This window comes from Staurois parvus, unplaced genomic scaffold (assembly GCF_062004578.1).
Source record: "Staurois parvus isolate SC_StPar_1 unplaced genomic scaffold, SC_StPar_1.0 ptg000072l, whole genome shotgun sequence".
In the NCBI taxonomy this organism is placed as follows: domain Eukaryota; kingdom Metazoa; phylum Chordata; class Amphibia; order Anura; family Ranidae; genus Staurois; species Staurois parvus.
In genome coordinates this window covers 495,896-522,030 of record NW_028317868.1, presented here as the reverse complement: position 1 = coordinate 522,030, position 26,135 = coordinate 495,896, and the positions used below count along the sequence as shown (strand labels likewise).

General features: G+C 45.1%; 1 protein-coding gene across 1 annotated transcript in view; it reads right to left on the bottom strand.

The window, feature by feature from the left end:
• Positions 1-26,135, bottom strand: part of LOC149469379 (uncharacterized) — a 107,693-nt gene that overhangs the window by 51,044 nt on the left and 30,514 nt on the right. The window contains exon 2 of the mRNA XM_089669333.1: positions 1,646-2,421. Within this exon, the coding sequence (XP_089525459.1) occupies positions 1,646-2,421 (776 nt within the window). The remainder of the gene's footprint in view (positions 1-1,645; positions 2,422-26,135) is intronic.

Below are 26,135 nucleotides of genomic sequence, written 5' to 3'. Positions count from 1 at the left end.
AACCTCGGAAACCACTAAGCAACATATTCACTCCCTTGTCATATATTGCCTTGACTATTCTAACTCCCTCATTATTGGCCAACCACATTGCAGGCTATCCCCTCTTCAGTCTATCATGAATGCTGCTGCCAGACTCATCCACCTTACTAACCATTCTGTATCAGCCACCCCTCTCTGCCAATCCCTCCACTGGCCTTCACTCAGTGTCCTCCAACCCTCTCTGCCAATCCCTTCACTGGCCTCCATTCAGTGTCCTCCACACCCTCCTGCCAATCCCTCCACTGACCTCCATTCATTGTCCCCTACCCTCCTCTGCCAATCCCTCCACTGGCTTCCCATTGCCCAAAGGATAAAATTCTAAACATTAACAATAACATATAAAGTCATTTAAATCTCCGCCCCAAATTACATCACCAATATTGTCTCCAAATATCACCCAAACCGTACTCTCCGCTCCTCGCACAACCTCCTGCTCTCTAGCTCCCTTGTCTCCTTCTCCCATGCTCATCTCCAGGACTTCTCCAGAGCTTCCCCCATCCTATGGAATGCTCTACACCAATTTATCAGACTATCGCCTACTCTGCTCACTTTTAGGCGATCTCTGAAAACCTCTCTCTTCAGGGAAGCCTATCCTGCCCTCAGCTAATAATGGAATCTTCTACTCTTCCAACCAGTCCATCCCCCACAGTTACTACCTTTTGTACCACTAGCCCCTCCCTCCTAGATTGTAAGCTCCGAGGAGCAAGGCCCTCCTATCCCGCTTGTATTTAACTGTATTGTTGCTGTATTGTCTCCCGTTATATTGTAAAGTGCTGAGCAAACTGTTGGCGCCATATAAATCCTGTATAATAATAATGAGAGGAGATGAAATGTGGAAAGAAAGCATTGATAATGGGAGAGTAGATGGAACAGGTAATGGGAGGAATGGACAAGGTGGGCTTAGCTGGAGACCTCAAGCCTGGCTGATCATGTATCAATAGTCAGAAGAACCTGGAATGGACTCTCCCACTGAGGCTTCAGAGACTTGGTAAGATGACAATAGACCCCATCCTAGTCTCTGGTACTGAGGCAGTGTTGGTCATGTATTACCTCAGGATCCAGAAATGAAGAAAATGCTTGGAAACACAACTCAGTTGCTGTATCATGAAAATACATTACATGTTCATTCAAAGCTCCATAAAAAAGATAAAGATGAGAATCATGAGGGAAGCTGATCAGTTATTGATGCTTATCTTAAAAAAATTGTCAAAAGATAAAATATTTAAATCCCTTCTAGTTGTGTATTGATGGACATAAGCACTAAACTCAGTTCATCCGATCATTACATTCCAGTTTGCTCAGATTTTAGTTTGTTTCTTTTAAGGTAACATTTTATCTTCCCTTCTTCTCTAGCTTGTGGGATGACATTGGGGATGTGAAACTAACTTGTGAAACCTGAAACTTCTTTAATATCTCTTTTCATCCAGTATTTAATCTATGAAGAAATTTGTGAATCCTCCGGTGATATATTAGACCGGCATTAACTGTAAAAGTTTTGTCACATTGAAAGCATTAATATGGCTTCTCTCCAGTGTGAATCCTAATGTGTGTGATAAGACTTGACTTCTGTGTAAAAGCTTTATCACATTGGGAACACTGATATGACTTCTCTCCAGTGTGAATCCTCTGGTGTCTGATAAGATTTGACTTCACTGTAAAAGCTTTATCACATTCAGAACACTGATATGACTTCTCTCCAGTGTGAAACCTCTGGTGTGTGATAAGACTTGACTTCACTGTAAAAGCTTTATCACATTCAGAACATTGATATGACTTCTCTCCAGTGTGAATTCTCTGGTGTGTGATAAGATCTGACTTCTGTGTAAAAGCTTTATCACATTCAGAACACTGATATGACTTGTCTCCAGTGTGAATCCTCTGGTGTATGATGAGCTCTGACTTCTGTGTAAAAGCTTTATCACATTCAGAACACTGATATGGCTTCTCTCCAGTGTGAATCCTCTGGTGTGTGATAAGACTTGACTTCACTGTAAAAGCTTTATCACATTCAGAACACTGATATGACTTCTCTCCAGTGTGAATCCTCTGGTGTGTGATAAGATCTGACTTCTGTGTAAAAGCTTTATCACATTCAGAACACTGATATGGCTTCTCTCCAGTGTGAATCCTCTGGTGTCTGATAAGATGTGACTTCCGTGTAAAAGCTTTATCACATTCAGAACACTGATATGACTTCTCTCCAGTGTGAATCCTCTTGTGTGTGATAAGATTTGACTTCTGAGTAAAAGCTTTATCACATTCAGAACACTGATATGACTTCTCTCCAGTGTGAACAATCTGGTGTGTGATAAGACTTGACTTCACTGTAAAAGCTTTAACACATTCAGAACACTGATATGGCTTCTCTCCAGTGTGAATCCTCTGGTGTGTGATAAGATTTGACTTCTGTGTAAAAGCTTTATCACATTCAGAACACTGATATGACTTCTCTCCAGTGTAAATCCTCTGGTGTGTGTTAAGATCTGACTTCACTGTGAAAGCTTTATCACATTCAGAACACTGATATGGCTTCTCTCCAGTGTGAACTCTTTGGTGTACTATAAGGTCTCTCTCGCTTGTAAAAGTTTTGTCACATTCAGAACAATGATATGACTTCTCTCCATTGTGAACCTTCTGGTGTGTGATATTTTTTCTCTCCATTGTAAAATCTCCAAACAAGAAGTAGTTTGAAATGACTCCTCTTATGTATACTGGGGTTGGACTTTATTGTAAAGCCATTGTCACTTCCAGAACACTGAAATTCCTTTTCTCCTGTTGTCCTCTGAGGCTGGATCAATGTGGAAGAGGATCCAAACCATGACTTTTAGAACACAGATATGACTTGTATCCTGTGTGAATCCTCCAGTGAGCTGCAATAAAGACTTTCAATCAATTAAGACATCCATATGTCTTGTTTTCCATGTGACTCAGCTATATTTATGAAGACCAACATGACCGAAAACTTGGCTCATCAATCCACCTGTACAAAAAAAAAAAATTAAAATTCTATATAAAGGGCTACATAGAGTTGCTTTCTAATTTTAATGTTCATTACTAAATATATCTTATGAATAGAAAGAATATGTACAGCATTATCTACTTTTTTTTTTAATCAAATAGATTTTATTAAGAAAGTTTATAAGTGCGCACAGTATTCCCAACATTCAGCCCAGACAATGGAGTCATACATTCTCACGTATAGGCAGTTGTGGCACTGTTACAGATCATACAGAACAATAACTTGCTTTGTCTATGGTGTCACTTTTACCTTTTATAAACAAATGAACAGAGAAAAGAAGAAACAGCCTAGAACAATTCAGCTGTACACGGCAAGTAACTCCCCCCAGTACATACATAGATAGCTGACACCGATCAATGAGGCCCGTGTCTACAGGATCATGCCCCAAGTATGGGTCTCCCATGTAGTCACCATTCAGTAGGATACAACTGGCTCGTTCTCCTTCTATGGGGCTAAAAAAGCTAAAATGTTTAAAACCTATGATGTTAATGTGGAGATCACCTGCTCAATCCACTGGTGTCTGCTGGGAGTTTGAGATGATAGCCAAGATCGGGATATTTTTTGTGGTCAAGCAGCCTCACTATTGCTATATGACTTGTAATAGAAGGAGGTGTAAATAATTCCTCCTCTATTGACACCAAGAGGCACACCCGAGGAATATTGAATACCAACATTACAAAACTGGTCATATTGTTCCACTTTTTGAAGAATTTTGGACATCTCCAAAACATGTGTATCAAATCCCCGACATCACCGCTACAATTGGGGTCATAAGGGGAAATCCCTCCTGTCCTAGCTGAACAATTGAGCTGGAGTCCTGAAAGCTCTATGCAAAAGAAATGACTGAGTTTCTGTGAAGAGGACAGAGAGATGAGAGGTATGGAGGTCACAATCACCTCCCACCACTCTCTCTTATTTTCTCTGTTTCCCATTTCTTTCTATAAGTCTTCAGTAAGAGTCAAAAGACGGGAATAAATATATGAGAGATCATGCCTTTCCCACTGGTGCCATCTGAAGCCCATTAACAAGTGTGAGAGTGTCAGGAATGGACTTGCCAATGGTGATGGGACTCACCTGCCTTGTGGGCTGCAGTACCAGGGCTTGCCAGCGGGTGCTCTCAGCAACCAAGAGACTCACTCCTGCAATCGGCCATCACCTGAGGCTGATTGCAGGAGGTGTATTTAAGGAATGGCCGGGCCTGTGATCAGTGCCTTGATGTATGTTTCCCATGAGCCCCTGTATCTTGTTATCTGTGCCTGCTTTGATCCTGATCCTGTTGACTGTCTCCTGCACTGACCCCTGGCTCTTTACATGACTACTCTCTGCCTGCTCTTCCTGTACCTACCTGCCTGATAGTTACCGACCCGGCCTGCCTGACTATGCTTGTGTTCCCACACATATTGGGACTAGCTTAAGGTTTGGTTTTGCACTGTGTGTTCTGTGTATTGTGTAACCTTAAATAAATTATATTACTTTTACACCATCCTTGAGCCTGCGTTTCCCTGTGTCAGTCCACACATCTCTGGTCATACCTGGAGCCCTGACAGAGAGTGATGTGAAGTCTGTATCTGATGGAAGTAGCAACCGATGGATGGGATCTAATGTGTCTACTAAGTCCCACCTGGTAAGATGTTGAAGTTGGGCAGCTATAATATAAAGTCTAACATTTGGTATTGCTAGGCCTCCTTGGTCTTCACCATACTGTAGAGTAGTGAGTTTGATTCTAGCTGATGGCTTCTTCTAAATGAGTTCTCCAAACTGGGAGTCTATACTGGAGAACCACTTACGAGGTGTCCACATGGGAGAATTGTGGAGTATATAGAGGAATTGTGGGGTCCATATCTTCTCTTGTTCATAGATTTTATTGGAAAGAGATAATAGTTTTACAAGGAGCTCATAATGTGATTGCAGGACTCACCAACAGTAAGTCAGAAGGGGTACAACCCTTAGAGGTAACGTACAGGTTGTAATTTGTACAGTACAAATAATATCTTCATACATTAAAGTGGAGTTCCAGTGAAAATAAAAAAAAATAAAAGTCATCAGCTGCAAAAACTGTAGCTGCTGACTTTTAAAAGACGGGCACTTACCTGTCCCTCGATCTCGTGGTGTCCTCCCCGCAGCCCATTTCACCGGCCGCCCTGTGTTATGTTATGTTATGTGACAGTAGGCAGGTGAAATCACCTGGTTTTGTCCTGGATGGACGATACATTTGTCCAAGGTTTAGACTATATGGGGATTTGTTCCACTAGGGGGGAAGTGCTGAGTCTTTCAGCACTGAGGTAATGAGCCCAGCTGAAGATAGTGGGCTCATTAAGGCCTTGATAAAACTTCCCAGCCTGCTTAGGGAGTTGCTCCATCCTGGAACCAGATCTGTGCCTGAACTGACTGGGGAGCAACATCCTATCTGTGTGCAGTGAGACAAAAGCCTGTGTGGCTAAGCCTCCAACTAACAGGGGCTAGGTATAGCATCAGGCTATACCTGGTGGGTAGCTAGGGAAGCTATGTTGTACAGTAAGTATCCAAGTTGGCCAGGATTTGATGTTTCTTATTTTTTTTTTACGTTTTTCTGTAAATATTGTAAATAAACTGCACCTTTTTGTTTTTTTCACCTCCACTGTTGTGCTGTGCCTGTGTTTTGTGTTGTGCACCCATCCAGGGGGTCACATACATCCGCTGCCGAGAGAACCCCGTTACAATGTTCAAACCTTGTCATGTCTGGGAGGGAGGGGGTTGGTGTGTAAGTGGGAGGAACAAAAGTGATTGATCTGAAGATATCTAAAAAGTTCAGGTCTAGATATTTTGTGGGAGTCACATAGGGTTTGGAAGGGTATAAAGGAGTCTGGTGCTGTGAAATTGTAAGTTTGAACTAGACTAGCTCTAGGACAAGCATGAAAAGAAGATGGAGGCATCCATGCCGGATAAAAGCCTGGAATGAGGAGGTATGCCATGAGTGGGTTATGGGGTGACTGTAAGGTGTATCAGAACTTTAGACTGTCCCAGATAGATGGGTAGTGTGACGGAGCGTAGGCAGGACAGAACACACAGAGTAGATGGCAAATGCACAAAGCTTTATTGAGACAAACAGACGGCAGTCAACGAATAGGGGAGTTCGCAGAGAGGGTGAATACGCCAGTCCAGGATGACACGGAAGGACCAACACACTTAAAGTCCAGCACCGAAAGCCAAGGGAGAGTCTCTGTAGCAAGTAAAGTCTTCCCCAGCTCTGGGAGAAGGGGGGTCCTAGGCAGCCTTGGGTCTCTGCCAAGCCTGGCCACAAAAGGTCCCGGCCACAGCTCTTGGGCTCCTTCCGTCAGCTACCCAGCGGTGAATACCTTGGGAGCTCTGCATTAGCTTCTTAAAACTAGTCGGACCCCCCTAGTCACCTAGGCAACCAGGGGGGAGCCCAGAGATAGGTTGGCTCAAGCTTGCCTTTGGAGTTAGTTTCATATTTGCAGGAGGGGGGGAGGGGCATGGATGAGAGACGTCAGAGAAAGAGCAGGGACAGAGAAGGGGCTGAGAGGGGGGGGAGGGCAGCTGTGACAGGTAGTGTTGAGTAATTAGGTCTTGCAGTGAGCGATGGTCTCTGGAGTGTAGCCATAGTAAATTGGCAACTGATAAGGGGTCACAATCTACTGACTCTATAGCGACCCATGGGGGGGGGTGTCACTTTTACTGCATGATATTTAGGGAGTTGTGCAAGATGTGCAGCTTGGAAATATTTTGCAAAGTTCAGAAGCCCCAGACCACTCTAAGTTTCGGAAAGGTACGGATGGACCTGGGTAGATGCAGTTTAATAGTGCCCCATACATAAGTGGTGCCGCGACACTAATATGCAGAGGAAACAAAAAGGTATATATATGGGTAGGACCCAATAAAGGTAAAATATTTTGGACAGAATTGTCATTTTTTACAATCATGATACAACCCATCCATGAGAGGGGTAGTCTGGACCAGGATGTCATAAGATTGGTAAGGTGTGTTAACATAGGAGGGTAGTTAGCAGAATATAGAATATTGAGGTCTGCCATCAGCTTGGGTCCTAAATCAGGAATATATTGACTGGACCAAGAGAAGGGTGGAGGACGTTGTAGTTGTGACACAGTTAAGGAGGGTACAGAGATATTAAGAGCTGTAGACTTTTTGGGATTCACAACCAGGTTCGAAGTCAATGCAAATTGGTCCAGGCATTGGAGAAGGTTGGGTGCTGAGATCAAAGGAGAAGACATGAAGAGAAGATTGTCATCAGAGAAAAAGCATAACTTATGATGATGACCGCCAAGTTCTAATCCTTTAATATTTGTGTTAGTTCTTATCAGCTGTGCTAAAGGTTCATTCGCTAGAAAAGGAGGGGGGGGAGGGGCAGCCTTGCCTCATTCCCCTTTGTATGGAAAAAAAGTCTGACTTGTAACCCACGTACCTCAAGTAAGCCCTTGGGGAGGTGTAAAGGGGTGATATCCATTGGAGTCAAAGGCTTTTTTTATGTCTAAGGAAAGGAAACAGCCGGGTATGCGGCGTATGCAAGCTGCATGTTCTAGCAAAATCACTCTGTGGTCTCGGCTTGGCAGAGGGGGGTTAAAACCCATCTGATCCTTGTGTATCAAGGTGCCTATGATAGAGTTCAGCCATGCAGATAAGATTTTTCTAGGATTTTAACATGTAACGTTAAGAAGGGAGATTGGTGTGTAATGAAGCCATGTGGTGTGATCTGATTGGGGTTCAGGTAGCATAGAAATGACTGCTGTTAGGGAGTCTGAGCAGAAAGAATAACCTTTGAGTAAGGCATTAAATGCATTAACCAATAAAGGTGGAAGGAGGTTAGTAAATATTTGGAATATAGGGCTGTAAGCTGTCTGGGCCAGGCCGCTTATTAGACTTTAGGGACTTGATGGAGTTCGGGACCTCAAGTTCTGTAATCGGTGTTTCCAGGGAAGAACATTGAGAAGCTGAGAGTGTTGGTAGAGATAGGCTTGAGAAAAGTTCAGTGGCCTGCGATTCATCATAGGAGCCGGTCTCAGAGTATAATTCTGCTAGATGTTTGAGGAAGACCTGTAATATTTTATTAGGATGGCTGGTGTGTGAAGTTTTTGTAATCTTTAAATGGACAAGTCTGTGTGTGTGGTCTGAGGTTCACAGTCCCAGGGATAGAAAAGTGTCAGGTTTGTTTGCATTCATATAATGTTCATGCCTGGATTGGCGTAGAACTTTTTCATCTGATTCTGTCAAGAAAACATCTATTTCTAGCCTGGTCTTGTCCAGGACAATCTATGAGAAGGTGAGGGGTCTGATTGGAAGGCTTTGTTGGCCTGATGAAATGAGGTGTCTAAGCGGTGATGGATTGCTCGCTGTCCTTTCTTGAGATGTGAGGCTTGGCTGATACAGGCTCCTCTAATTACAGACTTATGGGCTTCCCAAAAGGTCAGGAGAAAGATGTCATCAGTTGTGTTATGTGTCAGGTATTCTTTGATGGTTAGTTCAATGTCCAGTCTGTGGGATGGGTGGGCCATTTAGACTCCATGTAGTTCTAGTTTGTTGGGGTACTAAGGAGGAGAGGGTCAAGAGGACAGCTTTGTGACCAGTCCAGGGGTGAGGTATGATGGTTCAGGATAGGAGGGCTGGGGACATACCTCTAGTCAGAAATATATGGTCAATGTGGGAGAAAGTTTTATGTGGATATGAGTAGTATGTATAGTGTCTTCTAGCTGGGTTATCTTCTTGCCATGTGTCTATGAGAGAGCGTTGTTGGAGTTGTTGCTGGAAGGAGGATGTGGATGGATAAGAGGTTATGGGGGATTTGTCTAAAAAGGGATAAACTAGCTGATTGGAAATGCCACATAGTAAAAGTGTACCTAATTTATGGGAATCTATTACTTGTAGCAAATGGGAGTTAGGACTGCAATTGGGGCAAAGTATGAAGTATAGTGACCTCTAAGTCAAGGAGGTGACCCACTAGAAAATATAACGGCTCTCTGGGTCCCAGATCCCTGCCTTGGGTGTAAAGGGAGTAGAGCAGTGGAAAGCTTTGAGTACACCTGTGTGTTTAGTTGCGGCAGAAGCCATATAAACCTGTGGGTAGGAAGAGCTGAGATATTTCGGCATATGGCTGGCAGTGAAATGAGTCTCCTGCAGGCCCTCCACATGTGCTTTGGCAGAGGCAAAGGATTTGAAGGCCTTAATTTTTTTATTCCCCGAACATTCAGGGTAAGTATATTTATTGGAGCCATGATAAAGGACAGATGCAAAGCTGATTGTAGGTGTGGCATCATGGTGACATCATCAGTCCTGGGACAGGAATAAGAGAAAGAAAGAGGAGAGAAGTGGGGGAAGCAAGGTTAGTAAAGAGAGAGAAATGTCTGACAAAACAGGTCAGGAGGCCAAAAGGCCATGATGTGAAAACAGGTAGGTTGTCCATCTGTCTATGTCACTGGGATATAAATGGACAGGAAAAAAACAGTCCTGGGCAGGCCCAACTCAGGCTACCAAGGAAAATGTGGGGAAGCAGTGAACATCTTCAGAAGCCACAGAGGCCAAAAACAGGATATTAAACATCTGTTGTATAGAGGAGTCAGGCCAAGGATAGACTATTGGGAATAAGATGTCAGCCTGCAGATATAAGCAGTTGGTAAGTGTATGCATTGTTCAAAGAGGCTATGCTTGGCTGGGTATCATGGGCATTAAACAGCATTAGACCACAGCTGGATGAAAGGGTGATCCGTTTGTTATTTTGTTGTCCAGCTATTGGTAGAAGGTTTAGCTAACAGCATTGAGCTGTTAGTTGCAAAAATTGTAGAATTATACTAAATATATATTTTTTTGTTTACAAACATTTTTATTTTTTAAGAAATAGACTTCAAAATGGCATTACAGCTTCAAATAGAATATACAAGAGAAACAAGGAACAACTGCAGTATTCATTTCAAAGGTGAAATTATGTAGAATAAAGGGGAAAAGAGAAAAGAAATTTAGTACATGAGCAATATAGGTAGAGAGGGAGGCAGAGTTATAAAACGACCAACAAAGTAACTCAATCAATCAAAGCATAAATGGTCCTTATTGATCTAGTAAATGCCTGTGAGTTCTCCAAAGTTCCCATTTTCTGTCAAATTAATGCATCCTATCCAATAGAGTATAATGAATTCTCTCCATGAGCATCACCGCATCAACTCTGCAGAACTGTGGTCAATGGTACTGTGAGGGATTTCCAATGGAGGGCAATAGCCCATAGGGTGGATATACAAATGCTATGGATTAGCCTCATAACCTCAGTCTGAACTCCCGAGATAGGGGCTCCCAGTAGGCAGGACTGCATAGACAGATGCACCGGAGCACCTGCCACTGCAGAGGCAACTTCAGAACTTTTGTGCCACACCAATGAGAGGCTTGGGCAGGCCCAAAATATATGCACTAGAGTACCAGCAAGGCCACAGTCCCGGAAACAAAGGTGGGACGTCCCTGGATACATGGCGTGTAGTCTAGATGGGGAATGATACCATCTGGTTATTACTTTGAGGGCCGTCTCACGGACAGAAAGATCTAGAGCTCTTACACACATTATCCACCATGGAATCCCAATCCTCATCAGAAAAAGTGACATCACTATCAGCCTCCCATTTCTGTCTATAAAGAGGGGGTGAGGGAAAGAAAGTAACCAAAAATTGGCGATACAAATCTGAAATAAGACCCCTGCCCCTAGGAGAGTCACGGCTAATACGTTCAAAAAATGAAATCGGAGATGAAGGTGTAAGACCAAAATGTGAATTAAAATAAAATCTAATCTGTCGATAATGATAATATTAACGAAGCGGAATATCAAAAAGTATGCGTAGCATCTCAAAAGTGATAGAAGATCCTCCTCTTTGAAAGTCAGATGACCTAATAAAGGACCTATCATACCACCAACGGAATACCTGTGAAGATGAGAATGCTGCAATAAAATTTGGGTCACCAAAAAATGATGAACCTGGTGAGACAGAGGAGACAAGATTCAATTTAAGTTTATAACGGGACCAAAACATCAATGATTGGGCAACAATGGAGTTATAGAGCAATAGCGAGCGGGGGGGGGGGGGGATTTTGGACCATAATACACCTGGTAAATAGAACGGATGTATAGACTGAGATTCAAATCTGATCCATGGGAACTGGGAAGTAATAGTCACCCATTGTGATAGCTGTGCGAAACGGGCTGACAAGTAGTAAAGTCAGAAATTGGGGAGACCTAGGCCTCCCACCCATTGTGACCGGTAGAGGACCGATGAAGTAAAACGAGGGTGTTTGTTACGTCAAATAAAATTATTAATAATCCGTTGAAAGCGATCTAAGAACATTTTTGAGACAGGGATTGGGAGTGATCTACATAAAGTAATTTAGGGAAGACATTCATTGTTACTGCCGTGACTCTGCCCAAGAATGAGATAGGGGATCCATGCCAGATCTTCAATAGAGGTGAGAGGCGTGACACACATGGTGGCCAATTAGCAGCAAATAATTTTGAGTATCTGGGGGTGAGGTTTATACCTAGGTATGAAATCTGATCTGTAGCCCAACGAAATGGAAAAGAATTGCGGAGAGATGCACCCAGGGAATCAGGAACATTAATAGGCAGAACTACTGATTTAGTAAAATTTACAGTAAGACCTGATACTGTTACAAAGTCATTCAATAATGAGCAGAAGTCAGGCAATGACACCAACAGTTTAGTAAGGAAAAGCATAACATCATCTGCATACATACAAATTGTGAAATGTGAACCAATAATGGGGAACCAGAAATGTCTGAGTGTGATTATTGCAATTGCCAAGGGTTCCAAAACAAGCGCCAATAATAAGGGTGAAAGAGGACAACCCTGACGGGTACCTCCGCCTAGTGTACAAAATACAGAATTGCAGCCTGGAAGTTTTATTCGTGTTTTGGGGGGAGTCCTACAAAGCATGTACACCAGACAGAAATTCATCACTAAAGCCCATCTTCTGCAGTAATGAAAACAAGTATGGCCAGAGGACACTATCAAAGGCCTTGTTAATGTCCCGGCTCAGCAACAAAACTTCTTTAGAATGCAAATTGACGTCCTAAATAACATTTAATGTGAGAGGAATATTGTCCGTGATAAGTCTGCCTGGGATAAATCCCGATTGGTCCGGTGAGACCAAAGAGGAGATAATAGGGGCCAACCTATCTGCCAGAATGCGGCTAAATATTTTCAGATCATTGTTCATCACTGAGATTGGTCTATAGTTTTGAGGTAAATGATGGTCTTTCAGGGGTTTAGGTAATAGAGACAGGTTAGCCAAGAGTATCTCCTCAGGAAACCTACCGCCCTGCAAAACATCATTGAATAATGACATCAAAGAGGGAGCCAATGTAGGAGCAAAATGTTTATAATAACTGGCCATGAACCCATCGGGGCCGGTGCTGTGGAAGTTCTGAGTGCGCTAATCACACAGGATATTTCCTTCAAAGTGCATGGGGCATTGGGAGAGGATATCTGAGAGGGTGAGAGAGCAGGGAGGGGTATAGAATCAAGCCATGAGCCATTTGAGGAAGCAGAAGTTGGTTGCAGAGGAGCTAATAGGGTGGAATAAAATTTTCAAAAATACCCAGGACTTCACGAGGAAGAGAGGAGATACTGCCGGATTTAGTACGTAACTTGTAGATATGTGGGGGTCGTATTGAATGGTTTAATTTCTATGTGAACATAGTAGACCCTGAATTACTATGTAATAAAAAGGAGGCCTTCGACCAGCGTAGAGCTTTTTCAGTTTTCTGGGATAGTAAAATATTCAGTTCTAGACGCTTTTGCGATATCATGGTTTGTTACGGAGAGATGGATTGCCATCATGAGCCCTATAATGTGCTTCTAATTCTCGGATAAGTTTCTGAATTTGTTTCCACCGCTCTCTATTTCTAGAAGAAGCCATAGAAATAAGGTGACCTCGCAGGACCGCCTTATGGACTACCCACAAGATGGCCGGGGAGATATCAGGAGTTGTGTTTGACTGAAAGTATTCTTGAATGGAAGTAACTACTTCATGGCGGGTGTTAGTATCCGTAAGCATAGAGTCGTTAAGTCTCCAGGAGTAGGGAGTAGGGGCTAGACCTATAAAAGTGATAGACAACGCGATAATATTATGATCTGACCAGGGGCTTAAATGAATGCAAGCTTTCCTAGAGTTAGCCAGCAGAATGGGGGAGCAATAGATATAATCTAGTCTAGCATAAGAGTCATGTGGGTGGGAGTAAAATGAATAATCTCTAGCTCCTACATTATGTGCCCTCCAGGAGTCTACCAGTTGAAGGGTGTCTAATTTTTTAAATAAATAAATATGCAGTGCTTGAAAAATATAGAGAAAAGGAAATCATAATATTGGTATGTCTATGTACAACAAAAGTATAGGAGTCCCATCATAATAATGGAAAGTTCCATAGGAATAACATCCAAAAAATTGTAGCAGGTGTTCCGTATCTAGTGATATAGGTGCCAGAATCCGGTAAGGATCTGGTTAAGTTATGCACTTACCAGAAGTACATATAATATCAGCATTATATGTATAATCCTGATGATGGAGTCATCTGGATCTGGTCAGAGGCTGCGGTGTCATCCGGCTCACCAGTGGACACACAAGATGAATTCTCACACTCGGGGTCACACTTCGCTCACAGACTCATCACACAGCTATGGGTATGGGTATTGGCTCCACCCTCCCAGACAGGCTCCACCTTGTAATGCTCGCAATAAGCAAGCCAGGACAAAAAATGGTGCTAATAGTGTAGTTAAGACGCCTAGCTGTACATGGCCACCAGGAAGGCCACTTATTGACCTAATGTGAGTTTTATCATTTTTGTATCTTGGATTTGTTACAATACTTAATAAAAGTGGTACTACACTATTAGAACCATTTTTTGTCCTGGCTTGCTTGTTGTGAGCATTACAAGGTGGAGCCTGTCTGGGAGGGTGGAGCCAATACCCATACCCATAGCTGTGTGATGAGTCTGTGAGCGAACTGTGACCTCGAGTGTTAGAATTCATCTTGTGTGTCATCTTGTGTGTCCACTGCTGAGCCGGATGACACCGCAGCCTCTGACCAGAACCTCCTTGATTACTTGAGAAAAAGGGTTTCCTCTCAGGGCTTTCCCATTCCTGCTTAATGGTATCAACCAGGGAACTATGGACTGGAAAGACCCTAGTCTAACATACAACCCTTGATACATAAGGAGTCCTGGTGGTCCGCCTTTTATAGTACTGTGCTTACGTCTTTCCTGTCCCAGAGGGAGGAGCTCTGTCTCAGGAAGGCTGTCCTGGAGGACGTTTGGAGAAATGAAGATTAGAATGACTGAGAGACAAAAGCCAGAAATAGATCAGTGGCTGCATGCACACCTCATTGTTAGGCTGCAGGTAGAGAGGCAGAGATGAGGCAGGATTTATCATGAAATACAAATTAAAGTGTATTATTCCACAATTTAAAAAGAACTGCAGGTAGTAAATGCAGAGAGGAGTTGCAGATGATACGATGGTGGGTAGTACGTACAGGAGAGGAGTGTGGAGGTATGACAGTGACCGGTACGTACAGGAGAGGAGTACGGAGGTATGACAGTGATTGGTATGTACAGGAGAGGAGTGTGGAGGTATGACAGTGATCGGTACGTTCAGGAGAGGAGTGTGGTGGGTATGACAGTGATCGGTATGTACAGGAGAGGAGTGTGGAGGTATGACAGTGATCGGTACGTACAGGAGAGGAGTACGGAGGTATGACAGTGATGGGTATGTACAGGAGAGGAGTACGGAGGTATGACAGTGATGGGTATGTACAGGAGAGGAGTACGGAGGTATGACAGTGATGGGTATGTACAGGAGAGGAGTACGGAGGTATGACAGTGATGGGTACGTACAGGAGAAGAGTGTGGGGGGTATGACAGTGATGGGTATGTACAGGAGAGGAGTACGGAGGTATGACAGTGATCGGTATGTACAGGAGAGGAGTGTGGTGGGTATGACAGTGATCGGTACGTACAGGAGAGGAGTATGGGGGGTATGACAGTGATGGGTATGTACAGGAGAGGAGTATGGAGGTATGACAGTGATCGGTACGTACAGGAGAGGAGTATGGGGGGTATGACAGTGATGGGTATGTACAGGAGAGGAGTATGGAGGTATGACAGTGATGGGTATGTACAGGAGAGGAGTATGGAGGTATGACAGTGATGGGTATGTACAGGAGAGGAGTATGGAGGTATGACAGTGATGGGTATGTACAGGAGAGGAGTACGGAGGTATGACAGTGATGGGTATGTATAGGAGAGGAGTACGGAGGTATGACAGTGATGGGTATGTATAGGAGAGGAGTACGGAGGTATGACAGTGATGGGTATGTACAGGAGAGGAGTGCGGAGGTATGACAGTGATGGGTATGTACAGGAGAGGAGTACGGAGGTATGACAGTGATGGGTATGTACAGGAGAGGAGTACGGAGGTATGACAGTGATCGGTATGTACAGGAGAGGAGTACGGAGGTATGACAGTGATGGGTATGTACAGGAGAGGAGTACGGAGGTATGACAGTGATGGGTATGTACAGGAGAGGAGTACGGAGGTATGACAGTGATCGGTATGTACAGGAGAGGAGTACGGAGGTATGACCGTTCCCAGGGAGGAGTATCTCAGGAAGGGTCTATACTCCACCATAACTCTGGTTCTCGGAGTGTCAGGTCCCAGCGGGTTCTCCTGGTGTCTCTCCTGTTATTCTGTCTCGGACACATCAGAGGAACATGGTGGGAGATCGGCCTGAATGTCCTTCCTAGGAGGGAATACCGGAGCCATTCTAAGGCCCATTTAATGGCCGGCAATGAGGAGGAAACCAACACTGAGAAGTAGATGCTGAGATATATACAGCACGGGGCAGCACAGTGGCTGAGTGGTTAGCACTTCCACCTGGCAGTACTCGGGTTGTTGGTTCAAATCCCAACCATGGCACCACCTGCCTGGAGTTTGCATGTTCTCCCTGTGCCTGCGTGGGTTTCCTCCGGGTACTCTGGTTTCCTCCTACTCTACAAACACATGCTGGGAGGTGAATTGTCTCCTATGTTGTCCCTAGTATGTGTATGTATGAATGTGAGTTAGGGCCCTTAGACTGTACGCTCCTCGGGGGCGGGGACTGATGGGAATGTACAATATAGATGTAAACTGACGGCGCTATATAAGTACCTGGAATAAATAATAATAATACACCCAGATCATCGATGACGAGGAGGAAGGTTCGGTCACAGATGATTGGTCCGTCTATAGCAGGGACAGGAGCCGGGACCAGGAATAGGAGATCCACCTGACTTACCCGTGTGCTCTGACATGGAGAAGATCCCATGCTGGCCCTATGGTGGCCGTGTGTTCAGGATGGAGACCGACAATCACAGGACCTTTTAGAAGCAGATCTAAAATGGCTGAGAGGAGGAAAGTGTTCTCGGGACAGGAAGTGACTCAGACAGGAAGTGACAGACAGGAAGTGACTTCCTAAAGATTTATACAGAGGGTGCAGTATGGAGAGCAGACACTAGATGGTGCTGGTCCAGCAAAAGTTGAATAGTATAAAACAACAGGGAAAAAACCCTGAAAAGCAAAAGACGATGGCGGCTCGTAAACTTCTTATTTAGCAGCTTGATGTCATTGTCCCACTCTACAGGTTACATCACATCACGTGACTTCCTCAGAAGTTGGCCATCGGACGTACAGCTGCCTATATATACCAATATAATCCTTAATAGACTAATTGGGCGCCATTATGTTGTAGCCTGTCTGTCCCTTATTAGGCAGCCATTTTCCCTTGGTCTAATATAGTGTTGTTACATTGCAGTGGATTAGATCTTCCTCCTCCATTTTGTTGTAGCCCTCCTGTCCCTCCTCCGGCGGCCATTTTCCCTTAGTCTGATATGAATGCTGGCACATTTTGTCCCCTGATATTAGACATTAGCCGGGTGATTGTATACACACAGCGGGCAGATCTCAATCAATGTCACCCACTAGTCTATACTGTCACGGGGTTGGCCAGCCAATCATGTGGCTCCTATTCTGTCCTTCCAATGACCATTCCTAGTACATAGGACTCATCTTCCATACTACATTCATGATACAACAAGATGGAAACTGTTATAGAGTCATTGTACAAATCCTGTGACCCGACTTGTATCCGGGAATATTGCATGGCCTTCTACTTCCTGCTTCCTGTTCTATGCTGACCTGGATGCAGTTCTGTTGTACAACATGATTCCTCACACCAGCAGCTTGTGTTGTCTTCATTCCTGTACATGAAACATGGTGTCAGAAGTGACTGGAATCAGGACTGAGCCTCTTGTTTGGAGCGCAGCAGCTTTGGGAAACACAGGTTTGTGAACTACAGCCTGAGACTGAGGATTGTCTGAGATTTGATAGCTCAGAGGCTTCCTGACAATATGGCTGCCATGAATGGCATACCTCCCCCAGAGGGGATGACAATGAGTGGGGATTGGAGCAGCAATTGGGAATCTTTCAGAGCTGAATGTGAAGATTATTGTCTGGCTACAGGCTGGAATGAGAAATGTGCAGGAGTGCCGGCAGCAACTCTGAGAAGAGTCATGGGCAGTGAATGCAGGCATGTGTATAAACACAATGTGACCCTCACAGCAGATCAGCAACACAATGTTACAGCCATTGTAAATGTACTGGAAGATGATCTCATACCTGCTACAAATGTCATTTATGAAAGGGATGTGTTTGGATGCTGCAAACAAGAAGAGGGAGAATCTTTGGATCACTTTGTTACACACTGGAGAGAAAAGGCAGCAACTTGTGAATATGGCACTCAGAGACCAATTGATAAGGGACACAATTGTTGTTGGTATAGCTAGCGAGAGAGCACACGCAGGTGCCTCCTAAGAGAACATGAGTTCACTCTACACACAGCCATTGAGACGTGCCGTACAGCAGAGCTCACTGACAGACGTCTGAAAGTTATGGAACAGGACAGACAGCAGACCGACAGCATAAACATTGCAATGCAGCATGGCAACAAGAACAAACTACAGCAACGCCGCCTGATGAGCACAAATACTGCCAACCCTACAGCTTGCAAATACTGTGGGACTGTGCATGAAAGAATTAAAGAGCCGTGTCCAGCTTATGGGGAGTCTTGGAAGTCTTGTGGAAGAACAAACCATTTTACTAACGTTTGTTTGTCAAGTAAACGACGGCCATCAATAGGCAAATGACACAACGTGGAGAACACATCCTCATACATGGGATGTAATGTGCTTAAGAGACAAAATGGTGTCAGCACCAGAAGAACGTCTACTGCCAAGTGACACCAGATTAAAGTTGTACTCCGGTGCGATGATGAAATCTCTAGGGCTCTTCAAGACAGAATGTGCCATACGTGGACTAACACACAAGCTGGAGTGTGAAATTGTGGAAGCAGCCAAAAGCCACTGTTGTCTGGCTCATCCTGTGAGCGTCTAGGGCTGATACGTTTTTCCGTCCCTGCAGAGCTTAATGTGATGGACAATCTATCCAAGGGGCCCTTGACAAAACAACTGCTGATAAAGGAATTTAGTGATGTGTTTACTGGGCCAGTAGAATCTGTACCAGGGGAAGTTCATTTCCACCTTGATGTGAGTGTCCCTCCAGTCCAATGTGCACCACGCAATGTGCCGGTGGCATTAAAACAGGCAGTTAAGGCACAGCTTGACCAGTATGAGGCCAATGGACACTTGACACCAGTGACTGACCCAACTGGCTGGATAAGTAACATGGTGATTGTAAGGAAGCCAAATAAGCTACGAATATGCATAGATCCCAAATTCTTAAAAATGGCACTGAGACGATCTCACTACATCATGCCAACTCTCGAGGATGTTTTGTACAAGCTGCCTAAGGCACGTCTGTTCACACTTGTTGATGCCCGGGATGCATTTTTACAGTGTAAGTTGGATGATGCAAGTAGTTACATGACAACCTTCTGGACTCCGTGGGGCAGGAAAAGATGGCTCAAACTGCCTTTTGGAATATCAGTTGCACCAGACGTGTATCAACATAAACAACATGAACTATTGACTGGACTCGGTGGTATTGAACCAATAGCTGATGACATCCTTGTGATTGGCTGTGGGGACACAGATGAGGAAGCAGAGTAAGATCATGATGGCAAACTGCTGGAACTGATGAATCGTTGTAGGCAGGTAAAATTGAGACTTGGCATGAAAAAGCTGCAATTCAAGGTCAAAGAGGTCCGCTTTCATGGACACATTCTAACCTGGGAGGGTTTGAAGGCTGACCCAGAAAAAATCAGAGCCATACTGGATATGCCGCACCCAGCAAATGTGAAATCCCAGCAGCGCTTCATTGGATGTGTTACCTACCTAGCAAAATTCCTACCACACCTCTCAGAGGTGTGTGAGCCATTGAGAAGGCTTCTGGACAAGGACGCTGTTTGGCATTGGCTTCCTAAGCATGATAATGCAGTGCAGGACAACAAACGCTTGGTCACGGACACACCTGTCCTGAAGTACTATGACGTTACAAAACCTGTAACTATTCAAAGTGATGCAAGCAAAACTGGACTTGGGTGTTGTCTATTGCAAGCTGGCCAGCCTATCGCTTTTGCTTCAAGGGCACTGACTCTACCGAACAAAACTACGCACAAATAGAAGAGGAATGTCTGAGTATAGTGTTTGCCTGCCAGCGCTTTCACCACTACCTCTATGGGCACGACGAGATCACGGAAGAAACTGACCATAAACCTCTGATTTCTATTTTCCAGAAACCACTTTTGTGTGCAGCCAAACGTCTACAGAGCATGTTGTCACGTTACAAAACTATTGCCTAAATGTTGTCTATAAACCTGGTCCTGAAATGTACATTAGTGACACTCTTAGCAGAGCTACAGCAGCAGGTGGTACACCTGAGTATGCACAACACACAGTTTGCAATGTTCAGTGGGACCTGGAGGTCCTGTCACAGATTAATCATTCAGACTATTTATACGTCACGGACCAACGATTGCTTCAGATAAAACAGCACACTGAAACCGATGAGAGTTTGCAGGCTCTTAAATATGTTGTTCTGAACGGTTGGCCTGATTCCAAGTTGGAAGTCCCATTACTTGTCAGAGAATATTGGACTTTCAGAGATGAAATCGCCATCCAAGATGGTATACTGTACAAGGGGCCAACGGTCATCATTCCTAAATCTTTAAGATGGGAGATGCTGACTCGTATTCATACCAGTCACATTGGAGGAGAAGCATGCTATAGGCAAGCACGTGATACCCTATACTGGCCCAACATGCAGAAGGAGATTAGAGACTTTGTTAGCTGTTGCTCGGCATGCAATGAATATGCGCAGGCACAACAGAAAGGACCTATGATGTCACATGTGCTGCCCACCCGGCCTTGGCAAATTGTAAGCATGGACTTACTGAATTATGCTGGGCAGGACTTTCTACTAATTGTTGATCACTATTCTGACTTTTGGTAGATTGAGCTACTTGCTGACCTGTCTGCTGATACTACCATCAAGCATTGTAAAGCACAGTTTGCATGTTATGGCCAGCCGGATAGAGTCATCTCAGATAATGGACCTCAATTTGCATGTGAGCAATTCAGACGGTTCTCTAAAGATTGGGGATTTGAGCATGTTACCTCATCCCCGAGGCACCCGCAAGCCAATGGCAAAGCAGAATCGGCTGTCAAGATAGTGAAGAATCTTTGTAAGAAGGCCAAGTTTGATGGTACTGATCCATGGAAGGCCATTCTACATTGGAGGAACACCCCATCTGAAGGCATGGACAGTAGTCCTGCACAGCGCTTGATGTCTAGGAGACTGAAGACTTCCTTGCCTGTGGCCAACAAATTACTTGATCCTTGTGTGGTTACAGGTGTCCCGGCAAAACTGCAGAGGAGGAAACAGATTGCCAAACTGTCATACGATGTGTCTGCTAAAGACTTACCTGAACTAAGCATTGGAGAGCCAATCCGTATGAAGCCGCTTCCAGGTGACAGGACCGGTCACTGGAGACTGGGTTCCTGTGTTCAGAGGGTTGCTCCTCGATCATATCTTGTGGATGTAGAAGGCAGTCTTTACCACCGCAATCGAGTGGACCTGCGAAGGGCAGAACGATTCACCGCACAAGCCTATGAGCATCCTGCACGTGATCCTCCTGAGGTGCTCAATGCCCCGAGTCCTACTGGACCATATACTCAAAGCAGAGAGAACTCCGCTGTCATATCGGGATACAATGAGGATGACATAATGCAGCCACATATCCCGACAAGATCTTCTCTGCCAAACACACCAGCCAGGAAAGAGGGTCGCTCCTTATCAACACCTTCTGGAGCTGAACGGATTTCCCCAGGAAAATCCCTGTGTCCTTGCGTAGTGGTCGAGTTTCCAGACCACCAGATGGACTCAATCTGTAGTGTATCTACCAGTCACACAGCATGCCATGTTCAAGACTGTTCAGGATCTGTTTTAGTTTCATTGTTTACAAGGTTTGAATGGAATGTAAAAAAGGGAGACGTTATAGAGTCATTGTACAAATCCTGTGACCCGACTTGTATCCGGGAATATTGCATGGCCTTCTACTTCCTGCTTCCTGTTCTTTGCTGACCTGGATGCAGTTCTGTTGTACAACATGATTCCTCACACCAGCAGCTTGTGTTGTCTTCATTCCTGTACATGAAACAGATACTGTCCGTGTATTAGGGGGACCAATGACACCTTGGCTAGTATTGTAGATGAATCTGGGGGCGTCGGGGGCAATCTTCTTATGTTTATGGCCCTTTAGGGCAGATGTGATTTCTATGTATTTTATGGGAGATTTTCTCTGTATATTGGGAGTTTCCATCTTGTTGTATCATGAATGTAGTATGGAAGATGAGTCCTATGTACTAGGAATGGTCATTGGAAGGACAGAATAGGAGCCACATGATTGGCTGGCCAACCCCGTGACAGTATAGACTAGTGGGTGACATTGATTGAGATCTGCCCGCTGTGTGTATACAATCACCCGGCTAATGTCTAATATCAGGGGACAAAATGTGCCAGCATTCATATCAGACTAAGGGAAAATGGCCACCGGAGAAGGGACAGGAGGGCTACAACAAAATGGAGGAGGAAGATCTAATCCACTGCAATGTGATGTGTATAATTGCGAGATCATTGATTTCAGACTAAGGGAAAATGGCCGCCGGAGGAGGGACAGGCGGGCTACAACAAAATGAAGGGAGATCTAATCCACTGCAATGTAACGGGATAAATGTAAATTGTTACTAGACCAAGGGAAAAGGGCCGCCGGAGGAGGGACATACGGGCTACAACAAAATGGAGGACGATGATCTTATCCTCTGCACTGTAATGTGAAAACATTAAATTAGACCAAGGGAAAATGGCCGCCGAATAAGGGACAGAAAGGCTACAAAATAATGGCGCCCGATTAGTCTATTAAGGATTATATTGGTATATATAGGCAGCTGTACGTCCGATGGCCAACTCCTGAGGAAGTCACGTGATGTGATGTAACCTGTAGAGTGGGACAATGAATTCAAGCTGCTAAATAGGAAGTTTACGAGCCGCCATCCTCTTCTGCTTTTCAGGTTTTTTTCTGTTTTATACTATTCAGCTTTTGTTGGACCAGCACCATCTGGTGTCTGCTCTCCATACTGCACCCTCTGTATAAATCTGTCTGCAGTCACTTCCTGTTCCAGGAACACTTTCCTCCTCTCAGCCATTTTAGATCGGCTTCTAGAAGGACCAGGGTATGCCTGTGATTGTCGGTCTCCATCCTGAACACACGGCCACCATAGGGCCAGCATGGGATCTTCTCCATGTCAGAGCACACGGGTAAGTCAGGTGGATCTCCTAGTCCTGGTCCCGGCTCCTGTCCCTGCTATAGACGGACCAATCATCTGTGACCGAACCTTCCTCCTCGTCATCGATGATCTGGGTGTATTATTATTATTTATTCCAGGTACTTATATAGCGCCGTCAGTTTACATCTATATTGTACATTCCCATCAGTCCCCGCCCCCGAGGAGCGTACAATCTAAGGGCCCTAACTCACATTCATACATACACATACTAGGGACAACTTAGGAGACAATTCACCTCCCAGCATGTCTTTGTAGTGTGGGAGGAAACCGGAGTACCCAGAGGAAACCCACCCAGGCACAGGGAGAACATGCACACCCCAGGCAGGTGGTGCCATGGTTGGGATTTGAACCAACAACCCGAGTACTGCCAGGAGGAAGTGCTAACCACTCAGCCACTGTGCTGCCCCGTGCTGTATATATCTCAGCATATACTTCTCAGTGTTGGTTTCCTCCTCATTGCCGGCCATTAAATGGGCCTCAGAATGGCTCCGGTATTCCCTCCTAGGAAGGACATTCAGGCCGATCTCCCACCATGTTCCTCTGATGTGTCCGAGACAGAATAACAGGAGAGACACCAGGAGAACCCGCTGGGACCTGACACTCCGAGAACCAGAGTTATGGTGGAGTATAGACCCTTCCTGAGATACTCCTCCCTGGGAACGGTCATACCTCCGTACTCCTCTCCTGTACATACCCATCACTGTCACACCTCCGTACTCCTCTCCTGTACGTACCCATCACTGTCATACCTCCGTACTCCTCTCCTGTACATACCCATCACTGTCATACCTCTGTACTCCTCTCCTGTACATACCCATCACTGTCATACCTCCGTACTCCTCTCCTGTACATACCCATCACTGTCATACCTCCGTACTCCTCTCCTGTACATACCCATCACTGTCATACCTCCGTACTCCTCTCCTGTACATACCCATCACTGTCATACCTCCGTACTCCTCTCCTGTACATACCCATCACTGTCATACCTCCATACTCCTCTCCTGTACATACCCATCACTGTCATACCTCCGTACTCCTCTCCTATACATACCCATCACTGTCATACCTCCGTACTCTTCTCCTGTACATACCGATCACTGTCATACCTCCGTACTCCTCTCCTGTACATACCCATCACTGTCATACCTCCGTACTCCTCTCCTGTACATACCCATCACTGTCATACCTCCGTACTCCTCTCCTGTACATATCGATCACTGTCATACCTCCGTACTCATCTCCTGTACGTACCGATCACTGTCATACCCCCCACACTCCTCTCCTGTACATACTACCCACCATCGTATCATCTGCAACTCCTCTCTTACATTTACTACCTGCAGTTATGCTCTTCTTCTTAAATTGTGGAATAACTCGATGACTTACATACTTTTCAGACCTTGTGAAATATTCTTGGCTGTTTTGATAATAATACACTTTAATTTGTATTTCATGATAAATCCTGCCTCATCTCTGCCTCTCTACCTGCAGCCTAACAATGAGGCGTGCATGCAGCCACTGATCTATTTCTGGCTTTTGTCTCTCAGTCACTCTAATGTTCATTTCTCCAAACGTCCTCCAGGACATCCTTCCTGAGACAGAGCTCCTCCCTCTGGGACAGGAAACACGTAAGCACAGTACTATAAAAGGCGGACCACCAGGCCTCCCTCCTGAGTTTTTAGTGTTTCCTCTGCAAGGATGGGTGCAGTCATCAAGGAACTGATTGTTTGGAAGTCCTGGGCCCTAGAGTTTGCTGGTGGATCCTGGTCTGGATTACTTCCTCCTGCCTGACGTGATCCCTTCAGGAGGAGTGGGGCTGCGCTCCTGATGTCCTTCCATGCCTCAGTGGATGAAAACCATCATCGGGGGTGTCCTGAGGGGTCCAGGACCTTTGATGCCTGTCGTTCTCCTTCCCGTGTGGGGGGGGGGGGCTCAAGCATCTGATACACAATGTGGCAGAGTGACTGCCAAGCAGGCGTGCAAGTAGCCCCAACTTCTGGGTGCTGTCCAGGATCCGGAAGTTCCGGGCGCCGGAGACTTGTGGTTCCAGTCTCCATATTAGCACAGGCAGCCAGTCTGGTGTACAGACCCAGCAGAGCCTGTAGCTCCACACCAAGAGGGACATATGGAAGGCGCTGGCACTTCTCAGGCATACCCTGGTCCTTCAGGCACTGGCTCCTCTAAGGTAAGCTTGGGGACTCTGATCCCTCTTGCTGACCCTGGTGGGCACACTTCCTTTTCTTGCTCCCCCAGCACAGTGGTTTTGTATGAGGGGCCCTGGGCTGATCTTTTTCTGTATTATGTTTTTTCTTGCTTATTGTAGGTTAAAGTCCAGGACAAGGTGCAGAGTCAGACCCCCAAGAAGAAGTGTGCAGTTTGTGCAGCTAAATTGGGTTCAGCTTGGGAAAAACCCTTATGCCGCAATTGTGTGGCTAGCCTACTTAAGAATAAGTCATTTACAGCGTGCCATAAAGTGCTCACCTCCATTAAGGATGACATGTTCTATACATTTCAATCCTTTTATTATTATTATTATTATTATTATTATACAGTATTTATAAAGCGCCAACAGTTCGCTCAGTGCTGAACATTACAGAGGGAGACAATACATGAGACAGTACAATAACAATACAATGTGATACACGATGGGTTCGAGGGCCCTGCTCCTTGGAGCTTTCAATCTAGGAGGGAGGGGATAGTGGTATGGGAGGAAAAGCTGTGGGTTGGAGTGGTAGGAGGAGTGGAGAAGATTGGCAATTAGCAGGGGGTGGGGTATGCTTCCCTGAAGAGGTGGGTTTTTAGGGTGCGCCTAAAGGAGAGGAGAGGAGAGTGGGTGATATTCTGATGGGTTGGGGCAGGGAGTTCCAGAGGATGGGTGATGCCCTGGAGAAGTCCTGGAGGCGAGCATAGGAGGAGGAGATCAGGGAACTAGAGAGAAGGAGGTCTTGTGAGGAGCAAAACATATGTTTTGGGTGGTAGATGGATATTAGGTCGGTGATGTAGTTTGGGGCAGAACTATTGACAGCTTTGTATGTCAGTGTTAGCATTCTGAATTTGATCCATTGGGCAATCGGAAGCCAGTGGAGGGATTGGCAGAGGGGGGTGGCAGAAGCGGAGCGGTTGGTGAGGTGGATGAGTTTGGCAGCCGTATTCAGGATCGACTGAAGCGGGATAGCCTGTTAAGAGG